Genomic DNA, 14,602 nt, shown 5'->3' on the forward strand with positions numbered 1-14,602 from the left:
GTGGCATGGGGTGACTTTAATTGATGAGAGGAATGTAACATTGGGTAACTAGTGAAAAGACAACCTGTAATATTGGGTAACTAGTGAAAAGACAATCTATTCTTAGTGGATGACTGGGAAAATTAACAGTGGAAGAAATAAATTTGATATGTTGAGAAAAGAAAAGAGCAGTGGAGCCAAATAAAAACAAATAAATAGCTGGGACGTCCCTGGCAGTCCAGTAGTTAAGACTCCATGCTTCCACTGCAGGGGGCATGGGTTCAATCCCTGGTCAGGGAACTAAGATCTACATGCCACACGGTGCAGCAAAACAAAACGAAGCAAACACACACACACACACACACACACACACACACACACACACACATAAATAGCAAGATGGTAGATTTAAATCATTAAATGTAAATGGCCTAAAAATGCCAATTAAAAAGCAGAGACTGGCAGGTTAGCTTTAAAAAGCAAGAGGGAGGGGCTTCCCTGGTGGCACAGTGGTTGAGAGTCCGCCTGCTGATGCAGGGGACGCGGGTTCATACCCCGGTCCGGGAAGATCCCACATGCTGCGGAGCGGCTAGGCTCGTGAGCCATGGCTGCTGAGCCTGCATGTCCGGAGCCTGTGCTCCACAAGGGGAGAGGCCACAACAGCGAAAGGCCCACGTACCACAAAAAAAAAAAAGAGCAAGAGGGAGACTGCTCTTTTTCTGAGAGAATGGAAAAAAAAAGAGGACAAAGACAAAGAAAATTATAAGTAATGAATGGGGGTCTTAGTAACAAAAATACTTAGTCTTCTTAGAAAGGAATGATATTGGATTATACACAGTGGAGATTGTATAGCTATTATATAGCAGTGGAGATGGGGATGGGTAAGAAAAAATGGGTTGAGAATTTGAAAAGAATAGAAGTTTTAAAACAACTACTAAAGGTAAATAAGCAGGTGAGTCCACATGTAACAAAGTGAAGTGCCAAACCACTGAAGATGGCTCAGGCAGTCCAGTTTGGTGCCAAAGTTCCACTTAATTGTTTTAAGTTCTAATGACTTTACTGGGCTCCATGTGAAGACTAGGCCTATCTGAACAGAATTTATAGCTGAAATTCAGTAAGATTTAAAGCAATATTAATTTGGTACATGATCATTATCCTTTTTTTCCTGGTAATTGACTTGAATGAAAAACCATACATGTAAAAGAAAATTTTAATGATCCAACTCTTCATTTCTGGAATCAAGAACCAGAAGAGCTAGTATTTAGAAGACAAGCTAGGAAAAAAGTATATGACTCTTTTCCTCTAGGGCAGAAGAGCCCTTCTCAGGTCTACTGGCCCTTCCATCAGCCAGACCTAAACTTAGGACAGGATGCTTCCCTGCTAAGCCAGCCCCAGGACCCTAGCATCACTGTGGGGGTGGTGGTGGGGGGCATAAGGGCATATGGCTGAGGGTCTGTGGGACTGAGGGGTAGAGGGATGCTCTTATGAAGCCTAGTTTCCTTTGCTTTCAGCAGGTATACCTTCTGTTTTACAGAAAGTCAGCCTCTTTTGACCTAGATCCTTTAGCACATCTCTGACCCAATAGCTTCTGAGCCTCCTTTCTAAAATCTTAGGGAAAACTGGCCTTCCCACTTACCAAAGCAAATCCTCCAACTCTTGATCTCAATTCCACCTCCTCGCAACTCCTAAGGGCTTATCTGACAATTATTTATCTCACTATCTCCATCCTCTTCTATTGTCCATTCCTTTTCTTTCTTTGACCCTTCTGGCTCCTTCTTTCAGCCATCAGATGTGCTCAAGTTCACTAGTTCTTTAAAACAAACACCCCTCACCACCACCAAACATTTTTGAATTCTAACAACAACAGAAAGAACCCTCTTTAAAATGTTTATGTTTTGCTAAATTGCTTTATAGAAATGTCTAAATTCAGAAAGAGTAATGAAAAGAAAGAGAAGTTAAAATAGTTTGCACTGAAGGATCAGATTAAGGATATCCTGAGGAACCAAGAACAGAAGAAAGGATAAAGACAGGGGTCTGAGTATGTGTCCTGAGAATGGCTGGCCTTAATCGTCATCAAATCTTGTCAATTCTACTTCGAACGTGTATCTATTGAACTCTGAATATTTTTGAATTTTTGAGTATATACTATGGGTAAAGCATTGTACCAGGTGCTATAGGAGATAAAAGGATGAAGTAGACATGGATCCTGCCCTCAATGTATTTACAGTCCAGTTTAGGGGATGCAATATACATATAAATCTGTAACACAGTGTCAAAACTTTTAAGTGTTATTAGAGAAGATCAAATAGAAATGTTATGGGAGTTTTGAGGAAGAAGGGGCCTCTTTGGACTGTGGCCAGTGAGGTTGAGGAAGAGGAAGACCATTTGTGATAATATCATGGACATGATTGCTCTTGAGTTGGGCCTTAAAAGATATGTTGTATCTGGGCAGAAAGATGTAAAATGAAAAGACATTTGACACAGAGAGAATGATGGAAAACATGACACAGAGGCAGGAAATGAAAAGTTATATTTAAGGAACAATTGAGGGTTAATTCTAATGCATAGAGTAGCATTAGAAAGGGAATTGTAAGAGTTAATTTTGGAAAGTCAAGTTAGGTACAAATCATGGCTGGAGAGCAGGAGGAGTGGGGAAGACTTGAATGCCAACCAGTGGGGAATGATAGAGGTTTTTGAACAAGGCAGTTCAGAGTCATGCTTTAGGCAGTTCTGGTAGAATCTATATAAGATAGGTGTGTAGCAAGTGGGAAGGACTGGAAACAAGAATCTGTATGGGTGCTATTTGAATAGTTCAGCAGAAATGAAATGAGTTTCAAAATCCAGATTCTACTATAGGTGGTAAAAGAAGGAAAGCAAACCACACACGGAAATACGGAAAGTAAACTAAATGGGGAAAATGTATAGCAGGGCACTTTAAGGTGGATCTATACTCTGTCTTTTCTATGCCCAGCACAGTCACTGGGCTAAATATAAACCAATTATCAAACAATCTTCTAAAGTCTCCACAGAAGTTAGAAGGTTTAAGTTTAATAGAGAAAGACACAGCCCTGTGTTTAAATAGGCTTTAATCTATAGGTAGCTTGACCACTGTCTCAACAACCACTGGGCACACTAGGACACATCACTGGAAGCTGAGCCACAGCATGGCAGGTGCAAAGCAGGAGGCCCTGACGCTACCAGAAGAGGCAGAGGCTGACTAATATGCCATAACTATGACACCAAGCTTCTGGTTTTTAACAAGACAGGTCATAAATCTCAGGACACCTCCTAATCATTTTGCTACATTTTACTGTTACCTAAGCTCTTAAGGTTCTCTCTTCTGTGTGTATGGTGGAAATCTTATGTAATGATATGCCACTGCCCATCTCTTCCCAACTCCTCATTCAATGACATCCCATTGGTAGCTTGAAATAAGCCATGTTGAGAGTATTTATACTACAGGCAAATGCTACAAATCAAAGGTTGATTTATTATTTTGTCTAGATCAAGAAGCGGCAAACTGTGGTCTGTGGGCCAGTCCATCCTTGTTTTTATAAATAAAGTTTTAAGAACACAGCCATGCCCATTTGTTTAGTATCATCTGTGGCTGCTTTCCCACTAAAATGGCACAGTTGAGTAGCTGTGGCAGAGACCCTATGGCCTGAAAAGCCTAAAATATTTACTATCAGGCCCTTTACAGAAAAAGTTTGCCAACCCAGGGTCTTACTCACTAAGGCGAGCAAAAATATGAACCAATATCCATGGCAAAACTACTCTTGGAGGGCTTCCCTGGTGGCGCAGTGGTTGAGAGTCTGCCTGCTGATGCAGGGGACATGGGTTCGTGCCCCGGGCCAGGAAGATCCCACATGCCGCAGAGCGGCTGGGCCCGTGAGCCATGGCCGCTGAGCCTGCGCGTCCGGAGCCTGTGCTCCGCAACGGGAGAGGCCACAACAGTGAGAGGCCTGCGTACCGCAAAAAAAAACTACTCTTGGAGAGCCATTTCTTAAACATATACCAGCACATCACTGGATAGAGTTCATATATAGACCTAAGCAGTCTGATTCTAGAATTCACATTAACCACTATATTGCTAAACAGAGTATGAAATATTATGTAAGCATGAAAATTTATAGAAAGCTTACTGTCAATTCATAGAAATGTGATGTATAAAATAAGTGGAAAAACAAAAATACAAAGTGGTAATGTCCACATTGATATATATCAATTTGTATCTAGATGTGAAATTCTGGAGAAGAAAATAGAATTTAAAAAGTTAAGCTTGGGCTTCCCTGGTGGCGCAGTTGTTGAGAGTCCGCCTGCTGATGTAGGGGACACGGGTTCATGCCCCGGTCCGGGAAGATCCCACATGCCGTGGAGCAGCTAGGCCCGTGAGCCATGGCCGCTGAGCCTGCGCGTCTAGAGCCTGTGCTCCACAACAGGAGAGGCCACAACAGTAAGAGGCCCACGTACCACCCCCCCCCCAAAAAAAGTTAAGCTTGTTTTCTCTATGAAGTCACTTAGTTAATTCCTAAAAATAAAGAGAAGAAAAGACATATCCAGGACTTCCCTGGTGGCACAGTGGTTAAGAATCTGCCTACCCATGCAGGGGACACGGGTTCGAGCCCTGGTCTGGGAACATCCCACATGCCGCGGAGCAACTAAGCCCGTGTGCCACAACTACTGAAGCCCGCGTGCCACAACCACTGAGGCCCATGCACCTAGAGCCCATGCTCCACAACAAGAGAAGCCACCACAATGAGAAGCCTGCGCACCACAATGAAGAGTAGCCCCCACTCGCTGCAACTAGAGAAAGCCCACGTGTAGCAATGAAGACACCACACAGCCAAAAAAGAAAAAGAAAAAACACATATCCATATATTCCCTTTAGAAACTATCCAATATCCTCTTCTAAGCTTCTTAACGTATGACTTCTGCACTTTTTTTTTTTTTTTTTTGCAGTACGCGGGCCCCTCACTGCTGCGGCCTCTCTGTTGCGGAGCACAGGCTCCGGACGCACAAGCTCAGCGGCCATGGCTCACGAGCTCAGCAGCTCCGCGGCATGTGGGATCCTGCCGCATCGGGGCACGAACCCGCATCCCCTGCATCGGCAGGTGGACCCTCAACCACTGCGCCACCAGGAAAACCCTGCACTTGTTTATAAATACCCAGACTCTTTTCCACACCGTGGAACACAGCTTCCATCTGACCTATTTTACCCCAACAACTTCTATAGACATTACTTCTGCGATTATGACCATGACCAAATTCAGAGATTTTTCTCCTTCCTTGTCTCCTGATACACAGAACATTGTGGATTCATTGTACCTTCATTCTTGACACTTTCTTCCCTTTTGACTTTCAAGACTGTACTTTTTACCTTTCTCTATTATCTCTTTTGGTGGGTCCTTCTCCATCTTTTTAAATTTCTGATTTCTCTTTCTCTTCATCCCCAAATCTGAGTATTCCAAAAGAGCTATTTTTAAAAAATTATATGGGTAAGTTAATATCTAAGCCTCAATTTTCTAATTGAAAAAGGGGACTAAAATTAGTACCCACCTGTTGGCATGAAAATTAAATGAATTCGTTTCGTAAAGCATTCTGCACAATAGTAAGTACTCAATAAATGTTAGTTGTTGTTATTCTCATTTCTGTTCTTTTTGTTGCCGGTCCAACCAACACTGATATCGCTGAACTCGTTACTTATGGCACAGGTTTATGTAACAATTAATTACATAAAAATGTATATGTGCACTTGGTAACAGCAGGTGGCTGTGAGTCTTATTTCGACAACATAGATCATAAGCTCCTGAGAACAGGGTAAGTTTGACCTCTTCTGAGTCCACCAACCATACTAGCCAACCCTAGGCCTTAACTGAATCAATGCCAGAACACCTGTACCTCTGTTGAGTTAGGGGTTCCAATCCATCCCCAAGGCTGTGTCCTCGCTCTTCAGTCTTCCTGGTTCCCTCAGGATTTATTCCTTCTTCCTGTAAGCACAGGTAGAGTTGAGGTCAGTCATAAGGCCCTTCCAGGGGTGATAGGGATTGCGAGCAATCAAAGACTGTACATGAGGCCATGCATCAGCCCACAGAGATGTGCAGAAACTAAACTGGTGAGTTACCGTGAGCTCCAGCCCTGGGTTCTCTATGCCAATCTCCACTGTGGACAGAGCAATGCCCTCTCTTCCATTTGTTTTCTCCATCTCCTGCTCTCCTGAAAAACAAATTCAGAGCCAAGGCTGAAAGATTAGTTGTTCTATAATATGGGGCCAGATAGAACTTTTAGGGCCAGTTACCCACAGGAAAACAAAACTAAAAATATTTAGAGATTTAGTTGATTTCTTTAAGAATTGAGAAAATTGGAAACATAATTCTAAAATAATAAACAATGAAATATAGACTTCTACTTCCTATTGTGAATAGCAAAGGAAGGGGAAATAAGATAGGAAAAGAGAAGTGAAGGGCAAGGGAACTGAAATGAATCAGTGGCTCACCCAGGGCTCCAGGACCCGAACTAAAAAGGACTCTCTTCAGTCCCCGTAAGGAAGGGTTAGAGGGCAACTACTCCTGTTAGCCTCCAGGTGGCCCCACTGAGCTGTGCTGAGTAAGAAGAAAACAAGGAGGCAGAGGGCTGGGAAGACCACAGCCCCCAACATATTACTGAGAAACTAAGATTAACAGACTTTCCAGTTCCTGACTATAATGTAGCATGAGAATTGTTTTTGGAGCATCTAAGAGAGTACCTAATGAGATAAATAAAAGAAATCTACATGTAGAATAATCAGTATGAATGTTAATTATCCCCAGTAAAGAAAGTTTTAAAACAAAATGAGAGAATAAAGAAACAAACACTTGAGCCTCACTATAAGCAACCTTAATAGATAAACATTCAAAGTTATAATATAGGTTCATCTGAGATTTTTTTTACTTTGTAGAAATTTTCCTTCAATTTTATGGAATTGTTTTTTGTTTTTTACTGTGATCTCTTCAACCATTTAAATATAATTTTATTCAACATACATAAACAACTTTTGTTTTTTAAATCAGGACTTTCCTGTATAGGCACAGAACTACTTGAATTTGGTCTAAATATGATCAATTAAGAAATCTGGCAAATCAGGTTCCTGCCCTCCTCCAAGACCATTACTTACTCCAGTTTGCAGGATTCCTTCTGGTGCCTCAGTGAAGGACAGAAAGAAAAACTCAGCTCCACAAGACCTTGACTCTGAAGGGATGGGCTGGAGATGAGAGAGAAGGATTTCCTGATTGGCCCATTTTGCCCTGGGCCCTCCTTTGCTGTTCCTGCCCTTCTCTGTAGAGGAGGAGTGCAACTCTCAAGTTAAATATTTATATGTTCTAAAGACTATTTTGCAGGGTCAGGTCTAAGAATTCTGCAGGAATTCCTAACAGGCACATCAGCAGGAGCGCTGCCCAGCACAGAACTAGGCACGGGGTAGTATGGAGAAGAAAAATAAGAGAAGGATCTCTGTACTCAGAAAACTTAGCATCATTTTGTACAGGAAAGACAGTTGCTAGTAAACAACAGAATGAAGGACTGTACATGATTCAATTCTAAATGACTGCTAGGAAGTCTTTTACTAATCCATTTAACAAATATTTGTTAAGTATTCACCATCACCCAGGCACAGTTCTGGGTGCTGAGGACACAAAGATGAATGGGATATTGCCTCTGCCATGAAAGAATTATAAATCAGTGAGGAAAGACATGTGTCAAGAAAGGCTTTACAGAGTTGGTAACATTGGCCCTGAGTCTGGAAAGTTTTGAAAGGTAAGTAGAGAATCACTGATGGAGAAGGGGAAAGATATACCACCAGAGGGAGAAACTGAAACAAAGGCACAGAGGTGAAGACTTCCCTGACACACTAAGGAGGCTGTAAAAAATAGCTGAAGATGCAGACATACTAGAGAATGGACTTGAGGACACGGGGAGGGGGAAGGGTAAGCTGGGACAAAGTGAGAGAGTGGCATGAACATATATACACTACCAAACGTAAAATAAATAGCTAGTGGGAAGCAGCCACATAGCACAGGAAGATCAGTTCGGTGCTTAGTGACCACCTAGAGGGGTGGGAGGGAGGGAGATGCAAAAGGTAGGAGATATGGGGATATATGTATATGTATAACTGATTCACTTTATTATAAGGCAAAAACTAACACACCATTGTAAAGCAATTATACTCCAATAAAGATGTTAAAAAAAATAGCTAAAGAACAGAGGCAAATTTTTGAGAAACTAATGAAGGAGGGACAAAATAAATTAAGAAATTAGTTAAGGAATGGAGGGGGGAAATGTGAATGAGACGGTGGTAGTTTATCAAGAAATAAGTCTGGAGATGCAGTCAAGTGCCAGATGGAGATGGCTCTGTAAGCCAGGCTAAAAGTTTGGGCTTATTTGGAACCAGCTGCGGAGGCAAGAGGAGAATGGATTGGAAGAATGCACACTGGGGACAGGGAGACCAGTCAGGAGACAAAAGCAATAGTCCAGGTCAGACATGGTGAAGCTCTAACCAAAGCAGTAGATGGAGAGAAGGAAACAAATCTACAGGATGTGGTGACTAATTGGGCATAAGGGAGTAAATGAAAGGGGAAGTTAATTCTTCAGAATTGTTCAAAATGATCTATTTTCTTCCTGCTCCTACCTGCCAGTAATACTGAGCTGTATGTTGTTCCCTAAACACTTGATGTTCCCTTGTACCTGTTTGTGGATGCTGTTCCTTCTGCCTCCAACACCCTGTTCCTACTTACTTACCTGGAAAATTCCCACACCACCTTCAAGTCTCTGTTGCAAGGCTACTCTCTTCAATGAAGCTTTCCATGATTCCCTCCAGATGAGACTTAAGACCCCTTTCCCCACACCCCTACTGCGGCATGCTCTTGCAGAAGACAACAGAGCATTTAGTGCTCTAAATGTTTACTTGTCTCCCAGTAGACCATGATCTCATCAAGCACAGGCTCTTTATCTTGTTCACCACTGTATCCCCAGGCTCAAGGCCTGCCACAATATTAGGCAATCAATAAAGATCTGTAAAATAAGTGAAACAAACAAACACAGATTTCTGGCTTAGATTATTGGGTATGTAGATGATGATAACAATCACCAAAATAGGAAAACATATCTCTATTTCCCTAGCTCCATGCACGCGCACACACACACACACACACACGTACACACAAACATAAAAGCCCTACCAGAGTAAATGTGTGTTATATTCTGCAACCTAGAGCAACTCATTTTGCCTCTCTGGGCCCCTTCTGTTATTCCTGCCCCACCTAATTGCCCAATGCCATTTGACAAGATGATTAGGAAAATTAAGTAATTTAATACAGAAAAAGAATTTGAAAAACAGTAGGTAAACTTGCAGTTGTAGTCTACTATTGTACATTCTTATAGAAACTCAGGAAAATTAAAGATATTTTCAAGCTGACATCTGATTACAATCTCAGTATGACTGTGAAGTCTCTCTGACTCATCCTAGCACACACTTTATCTCTGTTTTCATTTTTACCTTAGAAAATTGCCAGTTCTGGGGTCAAGCCCAGGTATAGTTATAGGCACAGAGCCTAGCGTTCAGTCCAGGTGAAATGATGCCAGTGATCACATCTGTCTTCTCTTGCCCTTCCTCTTCCCTCTTTCTTTTTCCTCTAGAAGGCGTGAAAAATCCATGTTCATCTTCTAAATGCAGGCTACAGCACTCATCTCACTTGTCCAGCAGATCCAAGTTCCCTTTAAATGCAGGTACAATTGATAACACCCAACTGCGGAGAGGAAGAGAATTAATCCGGCTGATACCTCCCCTTGAGTAACTGCTGGCTCACAGGCTTGGGCTTCATTGTTTAAATGTTTTCTTTTTCTCTTATCATTTACAGTTTGATAAATTCTCAAAGTACAGATCAGGAAGAATGAAATGATTTACCCAGAGTCAACAGCTAGTTAGTGGCTAAGCCAAACCAATATCCTGGGATCCTCACTCTTGGTTCTGTGCTATTTCTGGGCTGTAGGGTGAAACATAAGAGATGCTCTGTCTCTGCAGACTTTTACAGTTTTTCAAAAGATTTTCCTGTACTTTCACTGCTCATCCTCATAATATTCCTGTAAGCAAGTCAACTACTAATCCTATTTTAGGTACAGAGAAAATTATATTCAAAGAAAACGAGCAATTTGTCTAAAGTCATACAGCTGGTTAGGGCAGAGTCAGGACTGGAGGCTAGCTATGGTCATTTCCATGGAAGCTTGGCCTCAGAGCTCTCCTAAAGTCTACGGGTTGCTCCTGGAAAACCAGGTGGCCTGCCACAAACCCATCTGGGAAATAAGTAGGGTATAAATAATAAATGATTTTATCCTTCCTGCTTTGCCCTCTCCTTGATTACTAGTACAAGCAAGGGGAACTAGAGAGCATATAGAAACTTCCAGTTTTGGTCTTACTGAAGTAACTTACACTTAACTAACTCTCCTGCTGAGAACAACTAAAAAGGCTAGACAAATATATAAATCAACAGGTGAAAGCACTGCAGAGCAATCAATGGAAGCAGGACTTGGAGGTTTTTGATTCTTGAGAGAAGGGAAGCATACCAGTTGAGTTCCACATTCATCCTAGCTCTTTTCCTGAAGGCATTTTATTTTTCAAAATCACAATGCAGAGAAATAATGCTCAAGCAGTCTTTTTGAAGGAAAAAAGAAAAGAATAATGAAGAAAGAGCCTAAAAACCTGCAACCAAATTTCAAAGTCATTGGCCAACTCAAAAATTTTAGATGCTCAAAACAAGACACCAAGAAACTCAGTGAAAAACAGTATTTGGAGTGCATAAAGACCTGAGCAGACGGACTTCCCTGGTGGCACAGTGGTTAAGAATCCGCCTGCCAATGCAGAGGACACGGGTTTGAGCCCTGGTCAGGAAATATCCCATATGCCATGGAGCAACTAAGCCCATGTGCCACCACTACTGAGCCTGTGCTCTAGAGCCCACAAGCCACAGCTACTGAGCCCACGTGCCACAACTACTGAAGCCCATGAGCTTAGAGCCCATGCTCCCCAACAAAGAGAAGCCAGCTCAATGAGAAGCCCGGGCACCGCAACGAAGAGTAGCCCCCGCTCGCTGCAATTAGAGAAAGCCCACGCGCAGCAACGAAGACCAAACACAGCCAAAAATAAATAAATAAAATAAATATACTAACAAAAAAAAGGACCTGAGCAGAGATTTCAGCAACTATGTGGTACTGGAGAGACAAATGTTTGTTTTCGACCTTGGTAAACACATCAGGCTTTCTATTGAGACCCTAAAGGGGCCATAGCCTAGTAATAAGAAACATGCCTTAAGAATAAACACTGTGCCCTAGGGGAAAGACAAAGCCGAAATAACAAACATAAAACAAAGGCTCAACAGAAATAAGTCAGTCTATTTCTACCCTATCTTCCTGACAAAAGAAATGCTAACCTTCTTTAAGCATATATAACATATCATCCAGAGCCTCTACAAAATGTTCAATTACAATGTCCAGCATCTAATTTAAAAGAACAACACATTCTTAAAAAAAAAAACAACACCAGATAATAGAAACAAATCCGTAAACGACTCAGATATTAGAAATATCAAACAGGGGCTTTAACATAACTATGATTAATCTTTTCAAGAAAATAAGGGGAAAGGTGGAGAAATAGATGAAAAGATGGAGATTTAGAAAAGACAATTAAAATTTGTAAAAAATAAATGCACATTCTAGGGATTAAAATTAAGAACTAACTGGGCTTCCCTGGTGGCACAGTGGTTAAGAATCCGCCTGCCAATGCAGGGGACAATGGTTCGAGCCCTGGTTTGGGAAGATCCCACATGCCGCGGAGCAACTAAGCCTGTGCGCCACAACTACTGAGCCTGCATGCCACAACTACTGAAGCCCGCGTGCCTAGAGCCCGTGCTCCACAACAAGAGAAGCCACTGCAATGAGAAGCCCGGGCACCGCAACGAAGAGTAGCCCCCACTCGCTGCAACTAGAGAAAGCCCACACGCAGCAACAAAGACCAAACACAGCCAAAAATAAAAAATAAAATAAAATAAAAAGAACTAACTAAAATGGTTTAACGAACTGGATAAAACAGAAGACAAGGTGAGTGAACTCAAGGAGTGGTCAACAGAAAATATCTGAACAGCACAGAGAGAAAAATTTAGGGGAAAAAAGCAGAATAAAACTTCTATGTTCCATTTAGGATGTAGAAAGCTGGAAAAGTCTTGCTCTCATCTTCATAACAATTTTAAAAATTCAGATAATCTGAAAATTTACAATTTTCTTTAACCCATCAGTGACCTGAGGTTGCAGGGCAACCAATTATCCCCAAATCTAAGGAAAGACAAGTTGACTGAAAAAAAAATACACAACCTAAAAGTTGAAAATTAGTTGAAATTAGTTGAAAATTTGGTGGGCCTACTGAGGACTTAAGTCCAGGATACAGCCTCTCAGATAACTCTGAGGGACTGTTGCAAAGAGGTAAGGGAGGTGCCAGGATATAGAGGAGTTTTTGCAAAAAAACAAACATAAAGAAAGAGGTAATCAGAACATCAAAAGATTACTGCTAATTAAAGAAAACCAGGCACTGCAAGCTAATGAATTTAGCCTTTTTCTGTGAATAGGAAGAGGCAAGAGTCTGGAGTTATTGAAATTATTCCTTTGATATGAACCTTAACAATCTAGGGTCAGCAACCTGTTTTTTTCTACATCCTGAATTCCCTCCAGGTGCGCCATCAGGAGCAGCTGCAGTGGCTGATGGCTTGATGGCCTCAACATCCTTTATTTACTATAATAAAATGGCTGGTGACATTCTTTGTCCACAGCACCCTCTCTTGGACATAAATCTGACCAACATTTGGTAGGCATTTCATGACCAATTTTGCCCCACTACCCTAGGAAGGCTCACTGCTGGATCAGGTGAGGATTCTGTTGATAGGCCACTCAATGTGCTGGGGTATTTTTTGGATTAGGCCCTGTTGATAATCTGAAATTCTCTGGCTCTCTTTTCTTACTAGCCTCTTATAATCCAGGAAGTATTTTCCCTTGTTGCTTCTTCCCATGTCTAGAGTTGCTCTATTATAATTATTCTATGTAGAGATAAATATATGATCAATTGCCTCAACATGTTTAGCCAGTATATTTCAGAAAAAAGTCATAACATTATAAACCATATTTATCAGTTCATTCAGCCCCAGGTAATTAATTCCTATTGATCTGGATGAAGTCATCGTGTTTTTCATTAGAGTTTTGTAATTTCTTACCTAGTTCAGTGGTATTGTAAGCAGATAGGGGAGGGGGTCCCCGGAGAAAGAGAACCAGGTATGGCTTTCCTAACATAAGAGAAGCCATTGTGGGCCTAAGTCAATTTGTGGTCTAAGCCTGGCCACAGTGCTTGCCCTTAAACATGTCTCAGTAATTAATGATCTTAAGGGAAGTGAGAGAATACAGGAACAAAGGAAAAACAGTCAAGAAACGATAGTTCAGGGATAAAATAGATCCTAGTTCCTTCTCAAGGGATGTACATAACAATCTGATACATATCTTTGAGTTCTGCAGGAACTAAGGACCCCACCCAGATAGAGGATGGAATGATGATGTTGACCTTTTCTGATTTCAATCAACTGAAGCTTGGACTCTGTTGAACTTTGCCCCAATTCTATGCTGAATTCTCCTCTGCTCAAGCCCCTTCATGAATACGCATACACCACCCAAGCCCCTTCGTGAATATGCATGTACCCTTAGCTTAAAACTTCCCCAATTTTGCTGTTTGGGGAGACAGTGCTTTGGAAAAGATCCCTGATGTTCTCTCTACTTGCTGCAAGTAATAAATCCTTCCTTCTCCCAGTCTTTGGCTTGGTTGTATCTTTTGGCTCAAGAGGCAAACACAGTTTTTTGAGTAACAGTATTATCTAAAAGTTATCAGGGACTTCCCTGGTGGCGCAGTGGTTAAGAATCCGCCTGCCAATGCAGGGAACACGGATTCGAAGATCTCACATGCCGTGGAGCAACTAAGCTGGTGCGCCACAACTACTGAGCCTGCGTGCCGCAACTACTGAGCCCACGTGCTGCAACAACTGAAGCCCACGCGTCTAGAGCCCCATGCTCCGCAACAAGCACCATGAGAAGCCTGCTCACTGCAGTGAAGAGTAGCCCCCACTCACTGCAACTAGAGAAAGCCCACGTGCAGCAATGAAGACCCAACACAGCCAAAAAAAAAAAAAAAAAAATCTGCAGAAACTATTTTACGTAGACACACCCAAAACATAATTATTCCTAGAGTGTACATTGAAAATTCTTACCTCATTTATCTTTATTTTATAACTTATGAAAATATCATCATACCAAAGTTAATTTTTTTCTTTTTTCTTTTTTTTTTGCTGATAAACTCTGCAATAGAAATAACATGAACTTACTGACCTTCAGTATACCTAGGTACAATAAAAGTAAGACATGTCTATATTGATTAAATCAACAAGCTTAAGCTAGCTTTAATACCAGATATTAATTTAATATTAATATTTCCTAGATTATGTGAACCTGAAAGTCATTCTGGCCTGCTTCCTTTATATTTAGAAACATTTAATTTGTAAGCACTTACTTTTAA

At 41.4% G+C, this 14,602-nt stretch overlaps 1 protein-coding gene across 1 annotated transcript in view; it reads right to left on the minus strand.

Moving 5' to 3' along the window:
• The window catches only part of SLC28A2 (solute carrier family 28 member 2), a 92,997-nt gene that overhangs the window by 33,511 nt on the left and 44,884 nt on the right, over window positions 1-14,602 (minus strand). Inside the window, exons 4-9 of the mRNA XM_060294329.1 lie at window positions 9,506-9,755; window positions 8,749-9,021; window positions 7,130-7,216; window positions 6,473-6,578; window positions 6,101-6,192; window positions 5,878-5,966 (exon numbers count right to left, since the gene is read on the minus strand). Coding sequence (XP_060150312.1) covers window positions 5,878-5,966; window positions 6,101-6,181 — 170 coding nt within the window. The 5' untranslated portion in view covers window positions 6,182-6,192; window positions 6,473-6,578; window positions 7,130-7,216; window positions 8,749-9,021; window positions 9,506-9,755. The remainder of the gene's footprint in view (window positions 1-5,877; window positions 5,967-6,100; window positions 6,193-6,472; window positions 6,579-7,129; window positions 7,217-8,748; window positions 9,022-9,505; window positions 9,756-14,602) is intronic.

This window comes from Globicephala melas, chromosome 2 (assembly GCF_963455315.2).
Source record: "Globicephala melas chromosome 2, mGloMel1.2, whole genome shotgun sequence".
In the NCBI taxonomy this organism is placed as follows: domain Eukaryota; kingdom Metazoa; phylum Chordata; class Mammalia; order Artiodactyla; family Delphinidae; genus Globicephala; species Globicephala melas.